Source organism: Mauremys mutica, chromosome 21, assembly GCF_020497125.1.
Source record: "Mauremys mutica isolate MM-2020 ecotype Southern chromosome 21, ASM2049712v1, whole genome shotgun sequence".
Taxonomy (NCBI): Eukaryota; Metazoa; Chordata; order Testudines; family Geoemydidae; genus Mauremys; species Mauremys mutica.
Window position 1 is genome coordinate 23798730 of NC_059092.1, and position 27383 is coordinate 23826112.

At 42.3% G+C, this 27383-nt stretch overlaps 1 protein-coding gene across 14 annotated transcripts in view; it reads left to right on the forward strand.

Annotated features, from left to right (window-relative positions):
- Positions 1-27383, forward strand: part of EIF4G3 (eukaryotic translation initiation factor 4 gamma 3) — a 502573-nt gene that overhangs the window by 463170 nt on the left and 12020 nt on the right. For all 14 annotated transcript variants that reach the window (XM_044996525.1, XM_044996530.1, XM_044996527.1 and 11 more), the window contains 6 exons: positions 382-554; positions 2766-2891; positions 4199-4280; positions 6147-6245; positions 11514-11660; positions 25319-25400. In XM_044996525.1, coding sequence (XP_044852460.1) covers positions 382-554; positions 2766-2891; positions 4199-4280; positions 6147-6245; positions 11514-11660; positions 25319-25400 — 709 coding nt within the window. The remainder of the gene's footprint in view (positions 1-381; positions 555-2765; positions 2892-4198; positions 4281-6146; positions 6246-11513; positions 11661-25318; positions 25401-27383) is intronic.

Consider the following 27383-nt stretch of genomic DNA (forward strand, 5'->3'; position numbering starts at 1 on the left):
ATAGAATACCCTGCCCATAGAAGCATTTTCTTCCTAGCACCTGTCAGTTAACAACTAGCGTATTCCCTGAAGCATGAGTATTTAAAAATTCTATTAACTGTAACTGTGGTCACTCTGATCTGTATAAATATCTAATACCTTTTTTTTTTTTTTTTACCACTACTGAGTTCTCTGCCTCAGGGATGTCTTGAAGCAATGTTAATTATGTACCCTCACCTTTCAGTTTCCCTGAATGACAGAAGTGTATCAAAATAATCTGTTGACTTCAGCCAAAAGTACTAAGTATTGTGGACTTTGTTTTAGTGAAGAACATTCTCCTGCCTTGCATGTCTTGATTTTTCCCAGAATTCAGATAAATGATCCTCTGTGTTGTTTGAACAGGAAGCAATGCAATGTGTAGAGGAGTTGAATGCACAAAGTCTGCTGCCCATTTTTGTGCGAGTCGGAGTGGAGTCTACTCTCGAGAGGAGTCAGATCACCAGGGATCACATGGGCCAGTTACTATATCAGTTGGTGCAGTCAGAAAAGCTAAGCAAACAGGACTTCTTCAAGGGGTTGGTATTCTGCCATATGAACACTTTAATTAGATCTCTAATTCCTTTTTGTGTTAATTTCAAAAACATACTCTTTGTGTTGGGGGATACCCCCTTCCCAGCTTCCTGTGAGATCAACAGTATCCTACAAGTATCCTTGGTGAAAGAGGATTTATGTTTGCCCATTGAGGAGGCTCAGATAACTGGGGGTAAGAGGTGTGTTAAATCAATATTTGAGTGAAATTAATATTTGCGAAAGGTGCCATATTGGCAGCTCTTTGAACTAAAGTCCTCCATCTGTCCCCAGAATGGGGATCGTTCTTGCAATGACACGACAGGCTTCACTCATGCAGTACCCGCTGCCAGTGACTCAGCTCTGATTTATGGGGACCAAATCTGTAGTATGGTGCCAAATGCAGTTATGCTGCTGGTGATGTGCATACCTGTCCTCTAGGAATTGAAGATATGCCACCTCATTGGTCATTGAACAGGTGTTAGATTGTCACTTCATGGTGCTTTTATTTGAAAGGTTGCCATATCACACTGCTATTGACTGCTTAATGATGACAGCGTCAGCAAATCCATCACTGACAGTGAGTTTTGACATGGAAAAAATCTAAAAACTGATGCAGAAGGATTACATAACCTGGGTTTATCAATAGACTTGGAAGGCCCTTTTGCTTCTATGACTAGTGGAGGCCAGATAGATCATAGAGTAGAAACATTTGGTCTCCAAGTATAATGTTTGGGAAGTACACCTTCCAAGTAAATGGCTTGCTGCTGGACAAGATGAACATTCACTTTGGAAACACATAACTGTCATCAAAACACAAAACTAACATACTTTATGATACTTAGTTAAAATCTGTTGTTCCAGGTAAGCTAGGATAAGAAATACTTATACAAGGGTTTAAATTGTGTGTGTGCGTTCACGTGCAGTGACTTACAGATTCAGGATTATTCACATTGAGTCTGGTCTTCAGACCAGAAGAAGAGCTGTGTATCTTGAAAGCTTGTCTCTTTCACCAACAGATGTTAGTCCAGTAAAAGGTATTACCTCACCCATCCTGTCTCTCTAATATCCTGGGACCAACACAGCTACCACAACACTGTAAACTACAATTTATGACACTTCACTTGATATTGATAAGGAGTTACTGTGCCCAAAGAAGTGGACTGTTGGTGAAGTATTAGGATGTGTGGTATTCCTGGGGGGGACAGAAGGGTGAGAAACCAAATGAATGCACTAGAGATAACCGAATGAGGATGGAGAGCCAGACATTCAGTGGACATACAGCAAAATTGCTAAAGACTTGCTATACTGTTCAGCCAAGACATGTTACCATGCGATTCAGGGCCATGGTCTTGAGACAAGATCATAGCACAAAATCTAAACTAATTTCAACTCTAGTGCGAAGTTCTCTGCATGACAGGAAATAAACAGCCAAATTACTGGCAAACCCATGATGAATCAGTACCAGAAGACTTAATGAAGAAACAGGCATATGAGACAGCAGCTCAAAAACCATCCCTGAAACCAGTGAACAAGAAAAAGAGAATTCATCAGAAACCATTTAAAATGGATACCACAAGACTATTGAAGGTTCCTGGGAACCAATGAATCAGTGTGAATTTTCTGATAGAGAAGCATTTATAATCCACCAGGTAAAAAGTGAGTGCCTGGTACCACTGATGAAACATGAAGCTGGTTCATTGATCATTTGTCATTGTGCTTTTGGAAGGCCACATTCCGGTTTATTGACTATTTTCTTGTGTTATGTTTTAGACACCAGACTTAATCAAACATTGTTCCGTTGAAAATCTTATACCATATTTTCTGTGTCCTCCCACATGTAAAATTCATGTTTTTTAGAGGTTTTGTATTTAAAAAAGAAAACGCTTTTTATCCTTACAGATGTCAGGACTGTTAATGAGCAGCTCATTATTGGGTAATGGGAGTTTTAAAAATTGTTTTCCTGTATGTTTTGACTACCACCTTCCATGGCACTCCAGTTACATGGAGGGAATTTCCTTTTGCACGTACTTCCAGTGCTTCAGCATTTCCAAGAGGTAATTATGCTACACAATAACCTGGAGAGGATTGCATGGTATAGCATTGGGCTTTTTAAAAAAATCAAAAGTATATAATGCAGAGTGGATTTACTTGGCAGAAAAAAAATCACTGAGATTGGAATTGGATTTAATATTTGGAGTTTCTCCTTTCTTTCAAAGGTTTTCAGACACCTTGGAGCTGGCAGATGATATGGCCATTGATATACCACATATTTGGTTGTATCTAGCTGAATTGGTGACCCCCATGTTAAAAGAAGGAGGAATCTCTATGAGAGAACTTACAATGTAAGCAATGCTATTTCAGTGACCGTCATGCCTAAACTAGCCTGATTATGCTATAACATCTAAGCAGCATGACTTCTGTCAGTTGACTAGACAGGAATAATATGAAACTCAGATGTGAGAGTCAATGTGAGACCTTGTGAGAGGTGTTCCAGAAATCAAATTTGCATTAATATGGAAGCTCTGATGGTAAAGGAGCTTGCTATTGTCAGGGCCGGCTCCAGGGGTTTTGCCGCCCCAAGCAGCCAAAAAAAAAAAAAAAAAGGCTGCAATCGCAATCTGCGGCAATTCAGCGGGAGGTCCTTCGCTCTGACCGGGAGTGAGGGACCCTCTGCCGAATTGCCGTCAAATAGCTGGACATGCCGCCGCTCTCCGAAGTGGCCGCCCCAAGCACCTGCTTGCTAAGCTGGTGCCTGGAGCCAGCCCTGGCTGTTGTGCAGTCTTTCTTCTTCTTTTTTTTTTTTTAAACGCTATCTATCAATCCTCTTCAGTCCCAGTTTTTTTCTAGCTGATTTAAAAACAAACTAAAGTTGTAGGACCAGAGTGACTCAGGGAAATATTAAGGCCCTGATCTTTTAAGGGGATGTGACCTCTGCCTTCATTTTCTGAAGATACAGTTTTTCACCTGTGATAATTGTGCCTAGAATTAATTACCACTTAGACATCTACCTGATTACTATTAACCAGGAGCACAAAGCTACACCCACAAAAATGGAAACCCATTTTCCAAAATCAGACCATTACTATATTTTTATCATTATCATCTTCAATCACATTTATATTGCAGCAGCACAGATAGGCCAACCAGGCTTGGGCCCTGTTATTGTAGCACTATACTAATATCTAGAAAGCGACAGTTCCCTGCTCCAAAGAGCTTAGGGACAGGTTTTTAAAGGTACTTGGGCATCTAACTCCTATTGAAATCAAGGACCTGCATACGTTTAAAATCTAGGCCTTACAATCTACAAGTACAGACCAAATCCTCATCCCATCAAAATAAGTAGATTTGGCCCTATGTAAAAAAAAGGTATAAAGGTGTTTTAATTGTTCATGTGCAGTTTTTTTAAGTTTTAGTCTAATATGGGCCCAATTCTGCATCAGTGAAGTTGATCAGAGCTTTAACATTAACTTCAGTGGGAGCAAGATGAGATCCCATATACAGAGCAGAATTTAAAGCTGTGCAGTTTTCTGCATCAGCTTGATCCCCACCTCTGTCTTGCCCTGAATCAAGAGCTGCTTTTCACAACAGTATAACTTGTCTGGGACAATAAAAGATTATAATAAAAGTATTTATTTCTGTTCCATTTCAGAGAATTTAGCAAACCTTTACTTCCTGTGGGAAGAGCTGGTGTCTTGCTTTCTGAAATATTGCACCTTCTATGCAAACAAATGGTAAGTATGCTGGGATATAACTTATAAATTGTGTTGGGTGCAGAAAATAAATAATCATGCATAAAGACAATGTGCTCATATTCCCAACATTTCGGTATAGGTGAACCTGTGTGAATAACATAAGAAACCTGTCTTTCCTCCCCCAAATTTCAAACCAAGCCTCATCAGAATCCAAAAAGTTGGGTTACGATTTTCTTATCACATTTCCCTTTTGTAGGTACCTCTGTACCTGGCTTCTTCCAGAAGCTGGAGTGCTGAAATATTGCAAGAGAGCCATTCTCAAGGTATTTCTGGGATGATCAGAAACAAGAAGTACTGGCAATCACGCAAAAGAGCCTGTTCTTGCAGACCTGAGAGGTTCTGGGAATTCGGATAAGCTTCAGATGGCCATTCAGACTTCTGGATGTTTATCCAAACTAAACTTGCAAACTCTTGAGATTGACCTGTCTCTAGTCTAGGGATAGAGATACCTGTTCACCATGTAACTTTTAAAGCTCTTTTGCACATTTTCACAGTTGTCTTTACAGACACCTTGATAGTTTCCCTATAAGTGTATCATATTTTTAAAATTTTATTTCTAAGGTCAGGCTAAATAATTCACTTTGTGTAGTCTTATACATTAAACCCTGTAAAATTCAGCACCTCCTTTTTAAAGTATGCGTTCAAATGAGGTCAGTTATTCCAGAAGCTTTTCCATGCAACAGCTCCTTCGTGTATCTAGAAGCTTATCTTTTATTTTTTTAAATTAGTAATTTGCTGCTTGTTTGGACTGTGGTTTGCCATTTTCTCTATATCATGGGAGAAGAGCAGGGAGAGGAGCCATGATCTTGTGGTTAAAGCACAGCCTACAGTCAGAAGATCTGGGTTCTATTTCTAGCTCTGCCTAAAGTCAGGCATCCAACACCATATTTAGTCACCTAAATCTGAGGTGTGAGTCACAGAAATACTGAGCACAAGCAGCTCCCACTGACTATAATCTGCCTCTGAAAATCAGGCCACATTTATCTTGAAGTCTAACATTAGACACTCAGTAATCCATTTGTAAAATGAGGATAATAATACCTTACCAAACATGTGTTGTGAGGCTTAATTCGTTAATATTTGCAAAGAATTTTGAGATTCTTGGGTGGAAGGCACTAAAGAAGAGCTTATTACTATCACTATCTTCAATATTGTTTATTATATATATCAACATTTTGGGGAATTCTAAAAGGTCAGGCATGAAGTCTACTAGACTGTCAGATGCAGAAGATTGTGCCACATATGGTTGTAAAGGTAATTTTCCATAGATTTACAATGAATTGTAGAATTTAAACTGTGACCTTGATGTCACACACATGACCTTGAGGATTGATCTCCATACAGAAGATATCCATGTAAACATGATTTTTCTAAAGTAGACATGCTCTAACTTTATTTACTTAGAGGGATAGAAAAATAAGTAATTTCTTACTAAGGCACAGCAAGTCAGTGGCAGAACTAGGAGTATAACCCAGGTCATTTGAGTCCCAATTCTGTATCATGTCCACTGGACCACACTTTTACATATGGTCACTTTATTGTAGATGATCTTTGGTCATGTTGTTGCAAACTCCATATATCACATCAAGCCAGCCATATTTATTACACAACATTGTGGCATCTGAGCATCTTACAAGATACAACATTTACCTGTAAAAGGTAGGATACTATATCTAATTTCTCCAGCACAGGCTTTCTGGAAGTTTTCACATCATGGTTAGGCATATTTTTTATGGCTAAATGATTATTTATTTCTCTTTATGCAGCAGCACCATTCCAGCCTGTTTAAGCTACTGTGCTTTTCTCTTCAGATTTAAAAAATGAACAAATTGCTTTGTGTTTTAGAGCCATAAGAAAGTAGGAGCCTTATGGAGGGAGGCTGGCCTCAGTTGGAAGGACTACTTATCTGAAGGGGAGGATGTACATACCTTTCTCATGGAGCACGTGAGTTGATAGCAAGTTTCTGCTAGAGAAGAACCCTGTGAGGTGTATTTGTAAGATACATTTAGCCCATTGGTTTGTATTTTATTTTTACTTTGAGTCCTAGTTGTTCCTTTCAGTTCCATCCCTAAATATTGTCAAAATGAGGTACTCCAGTTATTCAGATTATGTTTAGGCAGTACATTTGGTGGAAGACACTAAAGGAACGCTTGAAAGTGATGTGGGTGATTAAATAATGGCACTCTTCCCTTGAGTCAGTAATGAAACAGTGGCCCAGCCTGATTTTAGAGAGTACTGTGCTACTGGGAATGCAATGTAAAACCAAGATCTGAGAACAAGTGATCATTATAGAGTCTATGTCACATTTTGCAAAAATAGTGTTTTAGCTTTAGCTGCCTGACAGGGCTTTCAATTAATCGCAGTTAACTCATGCGATTAACTCAAAAAAATTAATTGTGATTTAAAAAATTAATCTTAGTTTTAATCGCACTGTTAAACAATAGAATACCAATTTAAATTTATTAAATATTTGTGGATGTTTTTCTACATTTTGAAATATATTGATTTTAATTACAACAGAATACAAAGGTTTCAGAATACAAAGTGTATGGTGCTCACTTTATATTATCATTTTTATTACAAATATTTGCACTGTAAAAGAACCATGTAAAAGAAGCAGTGAGAGATAAAAAGACTTCCTTTAAAAAGTGGAAGTCAAATCCTAGTGAGGCAAATAGAAAGGAGCACAAACACTGCCAACTTAAGTGCAAGAGTGTAATAAGAAAAGCCAAAGAGGAGTTTAAAGAACGGCTAGCCAAAAACTCCAAAGGTAATAACAAAATGTTTTTTTTAAGTACATCAGAAGCAGGAAGCCTGCTAAACAACCAGTGGGGCCCCTTGACGATCAAAATACAAAAGGAGCGCTTAAAGACGATAAAGTCATTGCGGAGAAACTAAATGGATTCTTTGCTTCAGTCTTCACGGCTGAGGATGTTAGGGAGATTTCCAAACCTGAGCTGGCTTTTGTAGATGACAAATCTGAGGAACTGTCACAGACTGAAGTGTCACTAGAGGAGGTTTTGGAATTAATTGATAAACTCAACATTAACAAGTCACCGGGACCAGATGGCATTCACCCAAGAGTTCTGAAAGAACTCAAATGTGAAGTTGCGGAACTATTAACTAAGGTTTGTAACCTGTCCTTTAAATCGGCTTCGGTACCCAATGACTGGAAGTTAGCTAATGTAACGCCAATATTTAAAAAGGGCTCTAGGGGTGATCCCGGCAATTACAGACCGGTAAGTCTAATGTCTGTACCGGGCAAATTAGTTGAAACAATAGTAAAGAATAAAATTGTCAGACACATAGAAAAACATAAACTCTTGAGCAATAGTCAACATGGTTTCTGTAAAGGGAAATCGTGTCTTACTAATCTATTAGAGTTCTTTGAAGGGGTCAACAAACATGTGGACAAGGGGGATCCGGTGGACATAGTGTACTTAGATTTCCAGAAAGCCTTTGACAAGGTCCCTCACCAAAGGCTCTTACGTAAATTAAGCTGTCATGGGATAAAAGGGAAGGTCCTTTCATGGATTGAGAACTGGTTAAAAGGACAGGGAACAAAGGGTAGGAATTAATGGTAAATTCTCAGAATGGAGAGGGGTAACTAGTGGTGTTCCCCAAGGGTCAGTCCTAGGACCAATCCTATTCAATTTATTCATAAATGATCTGGAGAAAGGGGTAAACAGTGAGGTGGCAAAGTTTGCAGATGATACTAAACTACTCAAGATAGTTAAGACCAAAGCAGATTGTGAAGAACTTCAAAAAGATCTCACAAAACTAAGTGATTGGGCAACAAAATGGCAAATGAAATTTAATGTGGATAAATGTAAAGTAATGCACATTGGAAAAAATAACCCCAACTATACATACAACATGATGGGGGCTAATTTAGCTACAACGAGTCAGGAAAAAGATCTTGGCGTCATCGTGGATAGTTCTCTAAAGATGTCCACGCAGTGTGCAGAGGCGGTCAAAAAAGCAAACAGGATGTTAGGAATCATTAAAAAGGGGATAGAGAATAAGACTGAGAATATATTATTGCCCTTATATAAATCCATGGTACGCCCACATCTCGAATACTGTGTACAGATGTGGTCTCCTCACCTCAAAAAAGATATTCTAGCACTAGAAAAGGTTCAGAAAAGGGCAACTAAAATGATTAGGGGTTTAGAGAGGGTCCCATATGAGGAAAGATTAAAGAGGCTAGGACTCTTCAGCTTGGAAAAGAGAAGACTAATGGGGGACATGATAGAGGTATATAAAATCATGAGTGATGTTGAGAAAGTGCATAAGGAAAAGTTATTTACTTATTCCCATAACACAAGAACTAGGGGTCACCAAATGAAATTAATAGGCAGCAGGTTTAAAACAAATAAAAGGAAGTTCTTCTTCACGCAGCGCACAGTCAACTTGTGGAACTCCTTACCTGAGGAGGTTGTGAAGGCTAGGACTATAACAATGTTTAAAAGGGGACTGGATAAATTCATGGTGGCTAAGTCCATAAATGGCTATTAGCCAGGATGGGTAAAGAATGGTGTCCCTAGCCTCTGTTCGTCAGAGGATGGAGATGGATGGCAGGAGAGAGATCTCTTGATCAATGCCTGTTAGGTTCACTCCCTCTGGGGCACCTGGCATTGGCCACTGTCGGTAGACAGATACTGGGCTAGATGGACCTTTGGTCTGACCCGGTATGGCCTTTCTTATGTTCTTATGTTCTAAAAATGATAAAAAATAGTATTTTTCAATTTAATTCATACAAATACTGTAGTGCAATCTCTATCATGAAAGTGCAACTTACAAATGTAGATTTTTGTTGTTGCATAACTGCATTCAAAAACAATGTAAAACTTCAGAGCCTACAATCCACTCAGTACTACTTCTTGTTCAGCCAATTGCTAAGATAAACAAGTTTGTTTACATTTACGGGAGATAATGCTGCTTCTTATTTAGTGTCACCTGACAGTGAAAACAGGTGGTCGCATGGCACTTTTGTAGCTGGCATTGCAAGATATTTACTACTGGATATGCTAAACATTCATATGCCCCCTTCATGCTTCGGACACCATTCCAGAGAACATGCTTCTATGTTGGCAATGCTCGTTAAAAAAATTATGCATTAATTAAATTTGTGACTGAACTCCTTGGGGGGAGAATTGTATGTCTCCTGCTTTGTTTTACCCACATATGCCATACACTTCATGTTATAGCAGTCTTGATGACCCAGCACGTTGTTCGTTTTAAATGCAAAGAAGATACCAGTGTGAGATATCTAAAAATAGCTACAGCACTTGACACAAGGTTTAAAAATCTGAAGTGCTTTCCAAAAGATGTGATGCATGCTTTCAGAAATCTTAAAAAAGCAGTACCCTGATGGGGAAACTACAGAACCCAAACCACCAAAAAAGAAAATCAACCTTCTGCTGGTGGCATCTGACTCAGATAATGAAAATGAACATGGGTCAGTCCGCACTGCTTTGAATCATTATCAAGCAGAACCCATCACATGAATGCATGTCCTCTGGAATGGTGTTCGAAGCATGAAGGGTCATATGAATCTTTACCATATCTGGAACCTAAATATATTGCGACACTGGCTACAACAGTACCATGCGAACGCCTGTTCTCACTTTTAGGTGACAATGTAAACAAGAAGTGGACAACTTTATCTCCTGCAAATGTAAACAAACTTGTTTGTCTGAGCAATTGGCTGAACAAGAAGTAGGACTGAGTGGACTTGTAGGCTCTGAAGTTTTACATTGTTTTATTTTTGAATGCAGTTATTTTTTGTCCATAATTCTACATTTGTAAGTTAAGCTTTCATGATAAAGAGATTGCACTACAGTACTTGTATCAGGTGAATTGAAAAATACTATTTCTTTTGGTTTTTACAGTGCAAATATTTGTAATAAAAATAAATATAAAGTGAGCACTGTACATTTTGTATACTGTGTTGTAATTGAAATCAATCTATTTGAAAATGTAGAAAACATCCAAAATATTTAAATAAATGATATTCATAGAATCATAGAATCTCAGGGTTGGAAGGGACCTCAGGAGGTCATCTAGTCCAACCCCCTGCTCAAAGCAGGATCAAACCCAACTAAATCATCCCAGCCAGGGCTTTCTCAAGCCTGACCTTAAAAACCTCTAAGGAAGAAGATTCCACCACCTCCCTAGGTAACCCATTCCAGTGCTTCACCACCCTACTAGTGAAAAAGTTGTTCCTAATGTCCAACCTAAACCTCCCCCTCTGCAACTTGAGACCATTACTCCTTGTTCTGTCATCTTCTACCACTGAGAACAGTCTAGATCCATGCTCTTTGGAACCCCCTTTCAGGTAGTTGAAAGCAGCTATCAAATCCCCCCTCATTCTTCTCTTCTGCAGGCTAAACAATCTCAGTTCCCTCAGCCTCTCCTCGTAAGTCATGTGCTCCAGCCCCCTCATCATTTTTGTTGCCCTCCGCTGGACTCTCTCCAATTTATCCACATCCTTCTTGTAGTGTGGGGCCCAAAACTGGACACAGTACTCCAAATGAGGCCTCACCAGTGCTGAATAGAGGGGAATGATCACATCCCTCGATCTGCTGGAAATGCCCCTACTTATACAACCCAAAATGCCATTAGCCTTCTTGGCAACAAGGGCACACTGTTGACTCATATTCAGCTTTTCATCCACCGTAACCCCTAGGTCCCTTTCTGCAGAACTGCTGCCCAGCCATTCGGTCCCTAGTCTGTAGCAGTGCATGGGATTCTTCTGTCCTAAATGCAGGACTCTGCACTTTCTATTCTATTCTATTCTATTCTATTATTGTTTAACAGCGTGATTAATTGCAATTAATTTTTTTAATCACTTGACAGCCCTCCTTTGTGATCAACTTCTAAATCTTGTATTTGCATTCTGGCTCCCTGTAGTTTCAATTAGACAATGTATATGTCTTCATTTCATGGGTTAAAGTGGAGTGGAGTGTTGCACTGTGCCACTTTTTTCCTCAAAGGTGGCTGCATTTCCTTGCTGGATGAAGTGATCCCTCAGAATAAATTGTACATCAGTGTGTTGTGTGTAAATTGCTCTGATTCTTTTAAATTAAAGGTAAGACATACGTTATTATAATGATAAAACAGAATAAAGTGTTGCTTGTTCTTTTGCCTTAGTATGATCCAGTGTAGAAAAGCATATTTAATCATTTCTCATAACTTCTAATGTTGCAGAAGTTGGACTTCACAGTGTCTGACTGTTCCAGTTCCTCAGAAGCACTTTCAGAGGAAGAACTCTCTGCTGACGAACTGAACAAACAGCTAGAAAAACTCATTATTGAGGACAAGGCGAATGATGAACAAATCTTTGATTGGGTAGAGGTATACAGACTGTTTTCACCGTACCTGTGCATTAACCATCTTTATAAACATTATCCCAGCCAGCAGGATCACCTCTCTCTTTTTCCACCTCTTTGTTTTGCTACCCTGCACTGCCCACCCCAGTCTGATATTGGCTCTTCAGGAATAATATAGCCAAGTGCTAATCACTAAATCTAGTCACTGTCACATAATAACGCCTCTGTTGCTGCATGGCTTCCCGTTGTGGTTAGATGTTGATAGATGTTAAGGGTTAACATAATGAAGCATTAAAATAATTAATTTATTGGATTTATTTAAAGTAAAGTTTTTACCTTGTTTTCTGTTTGTTGTTTTGTTTGTTTTTTAATTGCTTTATTTTTTGGAGGTTTTTGTAAAAACTATAACTTTTAACTTTTTTTAAAAAGAGAGAAAGAGCAGAAGTGAGGAGAGGCAGGGAAAGGGAGGGTTAGAACAACCTAGGAAAGTAGGGAAACCTGAGCCAAGAGAGATTAAGAGAGATTTGCTAGCAATCCAGCACGTGCATACCTTATTAAACTTTCTGGGGTTAAGGGAGTTTCCTAGCTTGTGACTAACTGTCATGTTAGGTTGCGATTTATACAGAGGACAGCTTGCTTACTTACCAGATTAGTGGTCAGAGTCACCAGTGTAGTTAGATGTTAATAGATGTTTGGCTGCATGTGTGTTTTTCCTCTGTGTGATATCCCACCCCTGTGCAAACAGCTGGCACGGCAGACCTGAAGCAAACCACTCAATGACCACAAAATCTGTTAAGGAACAAAAGCACCCAGCCAGGTTTATTGTTGACGAAGCACGGTATTAGTAGCCCGCAGACTCTACCAGACCACTAATACATGTATACCCGTAACAATGGATCAGCTCAGTAAACGGTGGGACTAACGTGGCTAGTTATCATAGAATCATAGAATCATAGAATCTCAGGGTTGGAAGGGACCTCAGGAGGTCATCTAGTCCAACCCCCTGCTCAAAGCAGGACCAAACCCAACTAAATCATCCCAGCCAGGGCTTTGTCAAGCCTGACCTTAAAAACCTCTAAGGAAGGAGATTCCACCACCTCCCTAGGTAACCCATTCCAGTTCTTCACCACCCTACTAGTGAAAAAGTTTTTCCTAATATCCAACCTAAACCTCCCCCTCTGCAACTTGAGACCATTACTCCTTGTTCTGTCATCTTCTACCACTGAGAACAGTCTAGATCCATCCTCTTTGGAACCCCCTTTCAGGTAGTTGAAAGCAGCTATCAAATCCCCCCTCATTCTTCTCTTCTGCAGACTAAACAATCCCAGTTCCCTCAGCCTCTCCTCATAAGTCATGTGCTCCAGCCCCCTAATCATTTTTGTTGCCCTCCGCTGGACTCTCTCCAATTTATCCACATCCTTCTTGTAGTGTGGGGCCCAAAACTGGACACAGTACTCCAAATGAGGCCTCACCAGTGCTGAGTAGAGGGGAATGATCACATCCCTTGATCTGCTGGAAATGCCCCTACTTATACAACCCAAAATGCCATTAGCCTTCTTGGCAACAAGGGCACACTGTTGACTCATATTCAGCTTTTCGTCCACCGTAACCCCTAGGTCCTTTTCTGCAGAACTGCTGCCCAGCCATCATCCATCACCTTGTATATGATGTTTTGATCAAAACATCTCTGTTACGTACTGTCATCCTGACCTTATCTTTAGGAGGGGTCAGTGTGTTCCTGTTATCCTTGGGGAATGTTTTTGTATCATTCTCAATATCGGAATGTTCTGGTACCACTTGATATCGGGATGTGTTTGTGTGAGTACTCTGTGACTAGCACTTCTTAGGAATGTGTATTTTTGCAATATCAGCCCTGTTGCCAGATTCTGTCAGCGGGTCCTGCCTCATACCAGGCCTCTGATTCAAGGGCTTATGTCTCAGGCTCTCTTCCTACTATGCCAGTCTCCAGGGAACCAAGCAGAAGTGTTCATAATCAATTCATCTCCGGACAAGGCATATAGTATTTGTACAGTTGACCACTCTGCATCCTTCAGTTCACAGAGATTGTTAAATTTCCATAAAGCATCCCCCCTATGGCCTGACATCTTAAGCACTTCCCCAGTATACGCTTTGGAACCGTAAGAGTCAGTACAGTTACAGTAGAAAATGGCCATTTCAATTTTATCTCCATTCTAAGCACAGGGGAGCAAGATATAGATATGGTTGTAAAATCAGCATTTGCCTAGAGATAAAGAATATAATTTGCAGGAAGAAAATGTTAACTTCTGTAAAGTTACCTTATTTTTTTGTCTGCATCCTTATTTTGAAGGTTAACACATTATCTGATAATGACCTGTTCAAATGTATAATTTTGTGAAAACATGTTTTCAATTAGCAATAACATTTTAAACCAGATATGCTATAGCAGTTACTTTTCCAAGTATGGGGTGAAATTGGTTAGTTTTCTTCCTGACATTATCTGTGCCCCATTATGAGATTGTATGGCCTCCCATGCAACAGTGGAATTCTTTGCAAACAGTTACCCACTGGCAATGCATGTGTGTGCCACGCTCTGTTCCAGTATTTTAGAACGAAGGGTATAAAAGTCTGCACCCACCCACTGACTCTTCTCTAACTCTGGGCACATCCTTTAAACCAGATTTTAACCTCTATGTCTGAAATGATGCTAAACTGGATTTGTCCTATTGGTATAATAGGCATCATGGAAACTTGGTGGAATGACGATAATCAATGAGACACAGTGATAGCAGGGTACAAAATATAGAGAAATGACAGAGTAGGTCATGCTGGTTGGGGGAGTGGCACTATATGTGAAAGAATGCAGAGAGTCAAATATAGTAAAAATCTTAAATGAATCAAACTGTCCCATAGAATCTTTATGGCTAGAAATACCATATTTCTATAATAAGAGTATACCAGTAGGAATATACAGTAACTCCTGACTTGACATTGTAGTTCTGTTCCTGAAAAATACGACTTTAAGTAAAACGATATTAAGCAAATCCAATTTCCCCATAAGAATTAATGTAAACAGGGGGGCGTAGGTTCCAGGGAATTTTTTTTTTGCCAGACAAAAGGCATTATATACATTTTAAACAATTTTAAACAAGTAATAATTTAATACAGGTATAAGTTTAAAACAATTTTAAAGAAACAATTTAATACTACAATCATCACTTCTGAGTATGAAGCTTGGTTGAGGTGATGGACTCAGAAAGTGGAAGAGGATGGATTGTCTGGCTGCTCCTCTTGCTGTTCTTGCAAGCACAGGCACTGACTTGGGCAGGGGGCTCAACCCTCGGCCCATCCACTCCACCCCTTCCCCCAAGTCCCCACCCTTGACCTGCCTCTTCCCCCCCTCCACCTCTCCCTTTACTTCGCATGCTGCGTCCTTGCTCCTCCCCTCCCTTCTGAATGCTGCAAACCAGCTGATTGCTGCAGGCAAGAGGCAGGGGAGGGAGGGGGAGCCTGCACACCGAGTCCTCATGCCTCCCTTCTGCCTCCTACACATCGCAAGCCAGCTGATTGCCATGGGCAGGAGGAGGGGGAAGGCACTGATCCGTGGGGTCTGCCAGCAGGTGGGAGGCGCTGTGGGGGCAGGGGGCATAGGGAGGCTGCCAGCTGTGGAGAAAGGCAGCCAAACAACGTAATAGTGGAGCATTGCACAACTTTATATGAGCATGTTCCCTAATTGTTCAGCAACGAAACAACGTTAACCGGGACGGCTTTAAGTGAGGAGTTACTGTACTACCGACCACCTGACACAGATGGTGATGGTGAAATGCTCGAGATTAGATATTCTACAAAGGCAGAAAACGCAATAATAATGGGGGATTTCAGCTATCCTCATATTGTCTGGGTATATGTCACCTCAGGAAGGGGTGCAGAAATAAAATTTCTAGACACCATAAATGACTACCTCTTGCAGCAGCTTGCCCTGGAACCCAGAAGGGGAGAGGCAATTCTTGATTTGGTCCTAAGTGAAGCACAAGACCTGGTCCAAGAGGTAAAGATAGCTGAATCACTCGGCAAAAGCAATCACAATATAGATTTAACATCCTTGTAGGGGGAAGTATGCCAAAGAAAACCACCACAGTAGTGTTTAATTTCAAATAGGGGAACTACACAAAAATGAGGAAACTAGTTAAATGGAAATTAAAAGGAACAGTCACAAGAGTGTCATGCCTGCAAATCGCAAAGAGAGACTATTGAAAAAAACACTGTAACAGAGGCTCAAACTAAAGGTATACTCCCCTCCCCTGAATTCTACCATGGCTAAACAGCCAAGTACAAGAGGTGGCTAGAGGCAAAAAGGCATCCTTTTAAAATTGGAAGTCAGATCCTAGTGAGGAAAATAGAAATGAGCATAAACTCTGGCAGTCACGTGTAAAAAGTATGATAAGACAGGTGGAGAAAGAACTTGAAGAGCAACTAGCTTAGGATACATAAATGAACAGCAAAAAATAAGTAAATCAGAAGTAGGAAACCTGCCAAACAGTCACTGGGGGGCCACTGGATGATCAAGGTGCTAAAGGAGCACTCAAGACAAAGCCATTGTGGAGAAGCTAAATAAATTCTTAGCATTGGTCTTCACTGCAGAGGATGTGAGGGAGATCTCTACATGTTAGCCATTCTTTTTAGGTGGCAGATATGAGGAGCTGTCCCTGATTTGAATCACAGAATATCAGGGTTGGAAGGGACCTCAAGAAGTCATCTAGTCCAACCCGCTGCTCAAAGCAGGAACAATCCCCAGAAAGATTTTTGCCCCAGATCCCTAAATGGCCCCCACAAGGATTGAACTCACAACCCTGGGTTTAGTATGCCAATGCTCAAACCACCCTCCCCCCACAGGGTGCCAATAGAGGAAGTTTTGAAACTGATTGATACATTAAACAGTAATAAGTGACCAGGACCAGATGGAATTCATCTAAGAGTTCTGAAGGAACTCAAATGTGAAATTGCAGAACTACTAATTATGGTATGTAACCTATTGCTTAAATCAGCCTCTGTACCAGATGACTAGAGGGTAGCTAATGTAACACCTGTTTTTTAAAAAGTTTCAGAGGCAATGCTGGCAATTACAGCCAGTGAGTTCACTTCAGTACCAGGCAAATTGGTTGAAACTAAAAACAAAATTATCAGACGTAGAGATGAACATAATATGTTGGGGAAGAGTCAACACAGCTTTTGTAAAGGGAAATCATGCCTCACCAATCTACTAGAATTCTTTGAGCATGTAGACAAGGATGATCCAGTCAATAAGGTATAATTGGACTTTCAGAAAGCCTTTGACAAAGTGAGCAGCTATGGGATAACAGGATAATAGATCAGTAAAAGAAAGAAAACAAAGGGTAGGAATAAATGGTCAGTTTTCACAATGGAAAGAGGTAAATAGCAGGGTCCCCCAAAGATCTGTACTTGGACCTGTGCTTTTCAACATATTCATAAATTATCTTAAAAAAGGAGTAAACGGTGAGGTGGAAAAATATTTAGATGACATAAAATTACTCAAGTTATGCCTAAGGCTGACTGCGAAGAGTTGCAAAGGGATCTCACTAAACTGGGTGACAAAAATGGCAAATGAAATTCAAAGTAATGCACACTGGAAATTACATATACAAAGTGATGGGGTCTAAATTAGCTATTACCACTCAAGAAAGATATCTTGGAGTCATCATCGGTAATTCTCTGAAAACATCTGCTCATTGTGTAGAGACAGTTAAAAAAAACTAATAGAATGTTAGGAGCCATTGGCAAAGGGATAGATAATAAAGCAGAAAATATCATATTGCCTCTATATAAATCCACGGTATGCCCACATCTTGAATACTGTGTGCAGTTCTGGTCACCCCATCTCAAAAAAGATATATTAGAATTGGAAAAGGTGCAGAGAAGGGCAACAAAAATAATCAGGGGTATGAAACAGCTTCCATATGAGGAGAAATTAAAAGGTTTGGGATGGTTCAGCTTAGAAAAGAGAGGACATGGGGATATGATAGAGATGTATAAAACCATGAATGGTGTGGAGAAGGTGAATGGGGAAGTGATATTTACCTCTTCACATAACACAAGAACTAGGGATTCTTCTTTGAGTGCTTGCTCATGTCTATTTCAGCGTAGGTATATGCTCGCCCCAGGCACTGCCGCTGGAAAGTTTTCCCCTCAGTGGTATCTGTCGGGTTGGCTCTGGGACCCCCTGAAGTCGTGCCTTCATAGCACCAGTATATAGGGCCCTGCTGACTCATGGTCCCCTTAGTTCCTTCTTACCACCTGTGATGGTTGCTGGAATGTCAGCTTGTCCTTGTGTTCTTCGCAAGTACTCCTCTCAGTGGACTTTTTCGACTTCTTGTATATAATTATTCACTAGTGGTTAAGTTTTGGTTCCAATTTTTAGTATTTTGGTTAGAGAACCCTGCTTAGTGGGGTTAACACCTCTTGGCACCAGGGCATGCCTCGATCCCTGGGATTTAAGCAGTGTGCGCCATGCCACAAGCCGGTGCCTAGCAGTGATCCCCATTCTAGCTGCCTTAAGTGTTTGAGGGAGTCCCGCAAGAGCACTGCAGAATTTGTAAAGGGTTCAGGCCCTGCACTCAGAAGGACAGGGATAAGAGACTGAAATTCTTCCTCATGGAGGCAGCACTCCATCCTCCCTCAGAGCCAAGCTACACCAACTCACCTCTGAGCACTTCTACCCTGGTGAGAAATACTCTGGCATCTCTGATGAAAAGGCAGCGTAGTTCGGCCTCTCTGGCATCAAGAAAGGACTCCTCTTCAGTCCTGGGACTCTCCACACAATCAGTCACCTCTGGTGCAGAAGAAGTCTACTCCTCCATGGGATTCTTGGCACTGCTCTCCATCACTGGTGCAAGAAAGAAGCAGAAGAAGATGGACTGGAGGCACTCCCCAACCCCAAGGTCCACCAGTTGCAGAGAGCCAGGCAGAGTGAGACACCATGCCACGCCACTAAGAAGCCAGCTGCCTGCATGGCACTGTTGACTCTGGCCCCGGATCTGTCAAGTGTGGCACTGTTTGACTCTCCACCAAGAGAGAGCCACCAGAGTACAGTCCTGGCACTACCATCCACACCGGAGGCATTTGAGACAGCAAGGGAGTTGCATCACTCCCAGTACCGCCATCTCCCACTGTTCGGGAATTGTCATTGCTGGCACCAGAAACAAGGTCAACCACGGCACCGAGGCCCCAAGTGTCGTCAAAAGGGAAGCCTGCCATGATGGCGCAGCACTGGTGTCCCCATTCCAGGCACTACTCTCCAGCACCAGTTGGTACTGTTCTGCTTTGGTCACCAAGAAGCAACTTCTTGAGTCAGACTTGAAGACGGAGTCTTACACCTCCCGCAGGAGCTGACATCTCTCCAACTGGCTCTACCCAACGGCTGACAAGAGCCAGGGTATCCTGCCAATGGCCTGGCCACCAGCACAGTGGCAAATGCCCATGCAATGGCCTTTCTGAACTCCCAGGGCATTTTCACTAGTCCAAGGATTGCAGTCCAGGAGATCATACTCCATTGTTTTGGAGTGTAGAGCTCCTATGGTGTAGGAATCATCTACTGGTACCGAGCACAGTACCAAGCCCCCAGTAACAGCACCGTGAGATCCTTCTGGTGCAGAAGGAGAAGAACAGTGCTCCATGGCTATGCAGACTTCTTTTTCTTCCTAGTCTGATGAGGCAGTGGCAGAAACATCTATAGCAAACATGCCAAACTTGCGGAAAAAACACAGAAATTTGGCTTGTGTTTGGCTTAATTGACTTGTGAGTTGCTTGTTGGCTAGGTTTTTGCTTGTAGCTTGTTGCTTGTTTGGCTTGAAACTTGTTGTAGCTTGCTTCTTTTTTTTTGATTGGCTCCTGGCAAGGAGGGGCAAGCAGGGGCAAGGGGGGGAGAGAGTCAGGGGTGCACAGCAGGCCCAACACAGTCTGCACGCCAGGGGGATCTGGTCACATAGAGTGTTGGGGTTTTAGGGATTGGCTTATTTTGGCCTTGTTTTGAAATGGAATTATCTTGATTTTTGGCTTATTGTGAAAGTCTGGCTGCTTATTTACCATGTGAAAGTTGGCAACTGTGATCTATAGCCCCCTCTCAGGATGACTACAGAGCACACCAGAAGCTTCTCAGGAGAGTAACTCAAACCTGACAATTCAGGCAGAGGATATTTCAGAGTCCTCCCATGTTCTAGTGGATATCCTGGCACCATCCGATCCATTGCAAGTGGCTTTGCCCCTTAACGATGCCATTTTGGACCCTATAAAAGCTTTATGGCAGACGCTAGCATCTCTGCAACCTACAGCGAAGAAGATGGAGAAGAAGTACTTCGTCCCATCCAAGGGATTCAAATTCTTATATACTCAGCCTCCTCCGAGTTCACTGGTGGTTACAGCGGTGAACGAACCGGAGCACACAGGTAACAAGGACCAACTCCAGAGACCAAGGATCCCAAAAAGTTAGATCTTTTTGGCAGGAAGGTCTACGCTATGACGTTAATTCTTGGAGTTCAATGTCTAAGTTCAGGCAGCTGTTGCCACAGGAATCTAGAGCCGAATTCTCGGTGTTAGTTGAAGAAGGAAGAGTGGTGGCAGAAGCATCACTTCCGGTGGCTTTGGACACAGTAGACTCCATAGCATGAACCATGGTTTTGGTTGTGGTTATGAGGAAGAGCTCATGGCTGCAGTCCTCAGGCCTTCCCTGGAAGTGCAGCAAATGGTGCAGGACCTCCCCTTTGAAGGCTTGTCACTCTTTTCAGAGCAGATAGACATTAAATTACATAGTCTGAAGGATTTTAGGGCCATTCTAGAATCCCTAGGGCTACACACACTGGCTCCATCTAGGAAGCATTTTTAGTCCCAACCATTGCCATGTTTCTACCCACCTTAGTCTAGGCAGTACTACAATAAGAGTCGGGATAGAAGCTATAAGAGGAGGCCTCCTCCCCAGTCCTCGTCTGCCCACGTGCCCGGCCCCACCAAACAATCATTGGTGTCTAAGCAGGTCTTTTGAGGTCACACTTGAGGATGGCGTACCAGGACACTGTATGGATCCATCTTCCCCAATTTTTGAGGATCAGTTATCCCACTTGTATCAGGCAAGGGCCCACATTAGCTTAGATTGCTGGGTGCTACACACAATAAGACTGAAATACATCATTCACTTCAGTTGTTCCTCTCCTTCCCACCCTCCCTCCATGTCCCTCTTCAGGGACCCTTCTCACAAGCAACTTCTAGCCTAGGAAGTGTGGATGCTGTTGGAGGTGGGAGAAGTAGAGGAGGTTCCTCCAGAGCTAAGGGTCAGGGGGTTCTACTCCTGCTATTTCCTAATCCCGAAGGCCAACGGCAGTCTCAGACCCATCCTAGATCTGTGAAACCTCAATAGATTTATAAAGAAGCTGAAGTTCTGCAAGGTCTCCTTGGCCTCCATTATCCCTTCTCTGGATCTAGAGGACTGGTATGCCACCCTCGACTTAAAGGACGCTTATTTCCACATTTCAATCTTTCAAGGTCACAGAAGATTTCCTCTAATTCATTGTGAATCGGGTACACTACCAGTTTACTGTGCTCCCTTTTGGCCTGTCAGCAGCCCTTCGGGTATTCACGAAGTTCATGGCAGGCATTGCAGCCTTCTTGAGGAAGCAAAATACTCAGGTTTACCTGTACCTCGATGACTGGCTAATCAAAGGTCGGACCAAGGCCCAGGTGGAGGCAAATGTTTGGATAATACTGTCAACCTTCAAGAAGATAGGCCTGTTGATAAACATGCAGAAATTGACCCTCTCACCAGTTCAAAGAATAGAATTTATAGGGATGGTCCTCAACTCAGTCCAGGCCAGAGCCTTCTGGATACCAGGTTCCAGGCACTAGGCATGATCATAGAGAGCCTTAGAAACCACCCCATCCACCATAGCAAGAAACTGCGTAAAACTCCTGGGGCACATGGCCTCATGCACTTAAGTGGTGCAGCATACAAGATTACGACCTAGACCTCTCCAGACTTGGCTAGCGTCAGTGTACCAGCCAGGCCAAAATTGCTTGGACATGGTTCTCACACTTCCCCCTTTGTTAATCACCACTCTCCTTTGGTGGTTGGACCCAAGGACAGTAGTTGTAGGTGTCTCAGTTTCAAGACCACATCTGTCAATGTCTCTTGTTACTGATGCATCTGTGCTGGGTTGGGGGGCTCAGCTAGGGGTACTCAGAACCCAGGGCCTCTGGTCCCAGGTAGAGCTCTGGCTACACATCAACACGGGGGAACTCAGAGCAATGTGCCTTGCCTGCCAAACCTTCCAGCCCCACCTGGAAGGCAAATGCATGTTGGTACTTACAGACAACACAATAGTGATGTTCTACATAAACAAACAGGGTCGAGCGTGCTCCTCTCACCTATGCCAGGAAGCCCTTTGCCTGTGGGAATTCTCTGTAACCCATTCAGTCCACGCAAAGCCTCCTACCTTCCGCACACAGAACAAGTTAGTGGATCGTCTCAGCAGATCCTTCTCCAATTATGAGTGGTTCATTCACCCAGACATTGTGAAGGACATTCTTCAGAGGCAGGGAGATCCCCAGATAGACTTGTTTGTGACGAGACACAACAGGAAATGTCTGCAGTTCCTGCTCCTTCCTGAATCACAGCCCGGGCTCACTCACAGACATGTTTCTTCTTCCTTGGAAGGACCATCTCTTTTATGCATTTTCTCCCATTCCGCTCATACACAAGGTCCTGCTGAAAGTCAGAAAGGAAGGAACAAGCCTGATCCTGACAACCCCAGCCTGGCCACGTCACCAGTGGTTTACCAGCCTTCTGGACCTCTTGGTGGAAACACCCATCAGCTTGCCTCCATTTCCAGATCTGATCTTCCAGGACCACAGCCATCTACATCATCCAAACCTCGAGTTCCTTCATCTCATGGCCTGGAAGCTCCATGGCTGAACCCCTGGTTTGAGAGGTCCTTTTAGGGATCAGGAAACCATCCACTAGAGCTACATACCTGGCAAAGAGGAAAAGGTTCTCTGTCTGGTCAGCACAGAAAGGTGTTTTACCCATGCAGTCATCAGTGCCATTCATTCTGGATTACTTACTACACCTGAAGCAGCCAGGGCTATCGGTGTCATTGATAAGAGTCCACCTGGCTGCACTTTGGGCATTTCACTCGTGGGTAAATGGCTGGTCCATCTTTGCAAACTTGATCTGAAGTAATTTCCTCAAAGGCCTGTACAGACTGTACCCCCAAGTGCTACAACCAATCCCACCCTGGGATCTCAACCTGGTATTGTTGAGGCTTATGGGTCCCCCATTCAAGCCACTGGCAACATGTTCTCTCTTCTACTTGTCTTGGAAGGTGGCCTTTCTGGTGGCCATTACTACGGCTAGAGAAAGGTGTTGGAGATTAGGGTTCTTACTTCAGAACCTCCTTACATGGTATTCTTCAAGGACGAGGTCCAGCTGCGCCCTGACCCAGCCTTCCTCCTGAAGGTTGTTTCACAATTCCATAGTAACCTGGACATATTCTTCTAGTCTTCTGCACTCAGAAGGACAGGGATAAGAGACTGAAATTCTGCCTATATTTTCACATGCCAATAGCCAGGAGCAGAGATTTCACTCACTAAATGTCAGATATGCGCTTGCTTTCTACATAGAAGGACTAAATCGTTTCAGAAAACTACACAGCTCTTTTTGGTGGTGGCAGACAAGATGAAAGGACTTCTGGTCTCAGCCCAGAGAATTTCATCGTGGATCACTTCTTGTATCTGCACATGCTATGACTTAGCGAAGATCACTGCTCCATCCCTGATGGCACACTCCACAAGGACACGAGCATCTTCAGCTGCATTCCTGGCAGAGCTCCCAATCCAGGACATCTGTAGAGCAGGAACATACTCTTTGGTCCACACTTTTGCATCACACTGTGCGATAACTCATCAGGGCAGAGACAATGCTGGATTTGGCAGAGCAGTGCTACAATCTGCTTGTCAATAAACTCCGAACCCTCCTCCTGTACCTGCTTGGGAGTCACCTGCATTGGAATGGACATGAGCAAGCACTCAAAGAAGAAAAAAAATGCTAACCTTCCATAATGTGGTGTTCATGTCCATTCCAAACCCCCACTCTCACCAGGGCCGTCCTTAGGATTTATGGGGCCCTACACAGTATTCTTAAACTGGTGCCCCTATGCTGGTACAACTGGTGTCCCTACGCCAATGCATTCAGCTCTGTGAATATGGCCTCTACCTTCTGCTTAGTAAGGAGACTGCAGCGCGCACTGGGTGTGCGGGAGCTGACCTGCTCTTACCTGCTGTCTCGGTCATAGGTGTGGACTCCATGGGTGGGTGCTCCAGGGCTGGAGTGGAGGCGGGAGGTCGAGCACCCCCCAGCACGATGAGAAGTCGGTGCCTATGAACCTGGTGGTGCCCCAAATTTTCAGGTGCCCTATGCAGCTGCGTATGCTGCATATGCCTAAGGATGGCCCTAACTCTCACCCCCACCCCTCTGTTGGAGATAGCCGGCAAGGAGAAACAGAGGGGGTGGCAGGGCCCTGTATCTGGCGCTATGAGGGTACGACTCCAGGGGACACCAGAACTGACCCAACAGATACTACTGAGGGGAAAACTTTCCAGCGGCAGTGCTTGGGGCGAGCACACACCTACATTGAATGGACATGAGCAACACATCTCGAAGAACAACAGTTACAGGTTAGTAACTGATTTTTATTCAGTTAAATTAATAGCAGGTTTAAAACAAATAAAAAGAAGTTCTTCTCACAATGCAATGTCAACATGTTGGACTGATTGCCATGGGATATTGTGAAGGCAAAAGTATACCTGGGTTCAAAAAAGAATTAGATAAGTTCATGGAGGATTGGTCCATAAATGGCTATTAACTGAGATGATCAGGGAATGCAACCCCATGCTCTGGGTGTCCCTAAACCTCCAACTACCAGAAGTTAGGACTGGATCACTCAAATTTGCCTTGTTCAGTTCATTCCCTCATCTGGCACTGGCCACTGTCAGAGACAGGATAACCATTGGTCTGACCCAGTATGGCTGTTCTTATCTTGATGTATGCTTGCAACTAAATGTAGGTCAGCACCATTTCATCTCTCTGTTGTTAACACAGTTTATCAGAAACAGGTCATTTTTCTACTGCTGTAGAGTCAGCATGGTCCGGAGGAGAGATCACAAGACTGAAAGTCTGGTAACATCTCAGTTCTGGTTCTGGTCCTGGCTTTGCCAGCAGTTCTCTTGAAGATTTGGGCAAGTCATTTAACCACTCTGTCAGTTTCCAATCTGTATGATGAGGATAAGACTCACCTTACAGGGGTATTGTGTAGTGTGACTAATTAAAAATTGTCTATCATTTTGGAAATGTAAAATGTATAAATGCCAAGTATTATTTCAGAATGTTTCTCTAGCTAAATGAATAGTGAACGTGTGTAGTTAAATAGATTGTAGTGTTGATTACAGGAGATATATTGGCAAACATTAACACAGCTGAGCTATTTTCAAGAAGTTTAATGGGGAAGATGAATTTTCACACAAGGGATTAATTGGATTCCTACTGCAGCAGCTTTCACTTAGTGCCAAATTCAGTAGTGGATTTTGGAAACAGTTTCTGTTGTACATTAGAGTGCTTTTAACTGGTCCATTTACCCTTGATTTCAGGCTAATCTAGATGAAGGCCAGATGAGTTCACCTACATTCCTTAGAGCTTTAATGACAGCAGTTTGTAAAGCAGCCATTATAGGTGAGTAACTTTCAAGATAAGGCTTTACAAAACAATCAAATATGAAAGTAATGAATTTACAGATTACTTGGGTTTTAATCACTTATTTTTCTGTTTGAGGCTGGCTAACCTTTCATACAAATTGTGCATCAATATTTTTTGTACAGTTTTAGTGCTGAAGAAAGTGAAGTACTGATACCACTGTCAAGAGCCAGTCATAGTGCAGGAGAGGTGTGCCAGCTGCCCCTTCCCAAACATAGGTCTGCCAGTGCCCCTCAAGTCTTTATCTGCAGCATCTGGGTCCCCCTTGAGCGGGGACTTCCACCTCTGTCGAATTATGCCTGATTATTGATTTTCCGATGTAGATGAAAATCCACTAGATGCTATTCTGAAACAGGTTCTGTTTTTTTCTGGTACTCTAAATACAATATTGGATTTAAAATCTTTGCAGCATTTCACTTTCAAAGTTTGATACCAGAGAAAAGTAAATTTATGTGGCTTAAATGCTACTGTTATTTTCCTCTAAGATAACAGGAATCATGAGAATGTGCTAACAAGGCAATTACTATTTTACAGGTGTCATTCTTTCTTTCAAGTGTTTGCTCTTGGGATGGGTGTAATTGAATTTCATCTCACTGTTGCATGGATTTCAGAGAGGACAAAATCCAGGGAGAGTTCTTTTTTCTCTGAGAGTATAGTCTTCTTGATACCACCTACTGTTAAAGTCTAGATGCTGCAGGATTTTATCATTCATGTTTAGGGGTTTCCTGATAATCCTTGCTCTGTGAATATCAGTAATGTCTTGTTCTGGTTTTGTTTTCTATCATCTCTATCTAGGTTTATATATTTTTGCTCAGATTTTCTCTATCATGCTCTTTGGTTTATATGCTGGCTAAAAGCTGCTGAATATTTTTCTACAGCTAACTCTTCCTGTGGGGGTGTACATTTTTCTGGACTTCTAGCAGGCTTTGATATACTTTGATTTTCTTATTTGTGATTTAGTGTTCTATTCCTGTTTGTCTTTTGAAAGAAAAACGTCCTTGTAATTATTTCCAATCTGAGGAAAAAAAGAAAATTTTCAGCCTCTCTTTGTGTGTAGATCAGGGGTAGGCCACTACTCAAAGAACATATAATCTGCTTCTCAATGCTTCCCACTCCCCAAGTACAATGAACACTTTTAAAAACTCTGGACCACATTTTCAGTGAGGCATCTATCCAGCCTTCGTGTATGCACATGAACTTGAATACTCAAACATCTACACCAGGGATCGGTAACATTTCAGAAGTAGTGTGCCGAATCTTCATTTATTCACTCTACTTTAAGGTTTCGCGTGCCAGTAATACATTTTAACATTCTTAGAAGATCTCTTTCTATAAGTCTATAATATATAACTAAACTATTGTTGTATGTAAAGTAAATAAGGCTTTTTAAATGTTTAAGAAGCTTCATTTAAAATTAAATTAAAATGCAGAGCCCCTCGGACTGGTGGCCAGGACCCAGGCAGTGTGAGTGCCAGTGAAAATCAGCTGATCTCCCACATTATGCTTGTGGGAATCTACACTGTAGGACAGAAGAGAAGATATAGCTCTTAGCCACAGCACAGGTCATGACCTCCTCGATACCCACCGTCTCAGTGCTGTTATGAGCTGCAGCATAAGAGGCCCAGGGTTCAAAAGTGGAAGCAGTCAGCACCCAATCTGCAACCTCTTAGACTGCCTCTTCTGAGCACTTTTGATGGGTTGGTAGAGGACCCGAACAATTAAACCTTGCAACATTAGCTGCTGCTACACACGTCATGCCCCTTCAGAAATTGCCTACTCCTTTCACAGCAGTTGGGAGACTATCATCTCTGACAGATGGATCTAGGAGATTATTTAAAAGGTTTATGCCATTCAAGTCTCTCCCCATTCTGTCTCTTCTTCCCTGTCCCTCTTCAAGGACCCTTCTCATGAGAACTTACTTCATCAGGAAATAGATCATTTGTTACGCCTGGGGGCCATAGA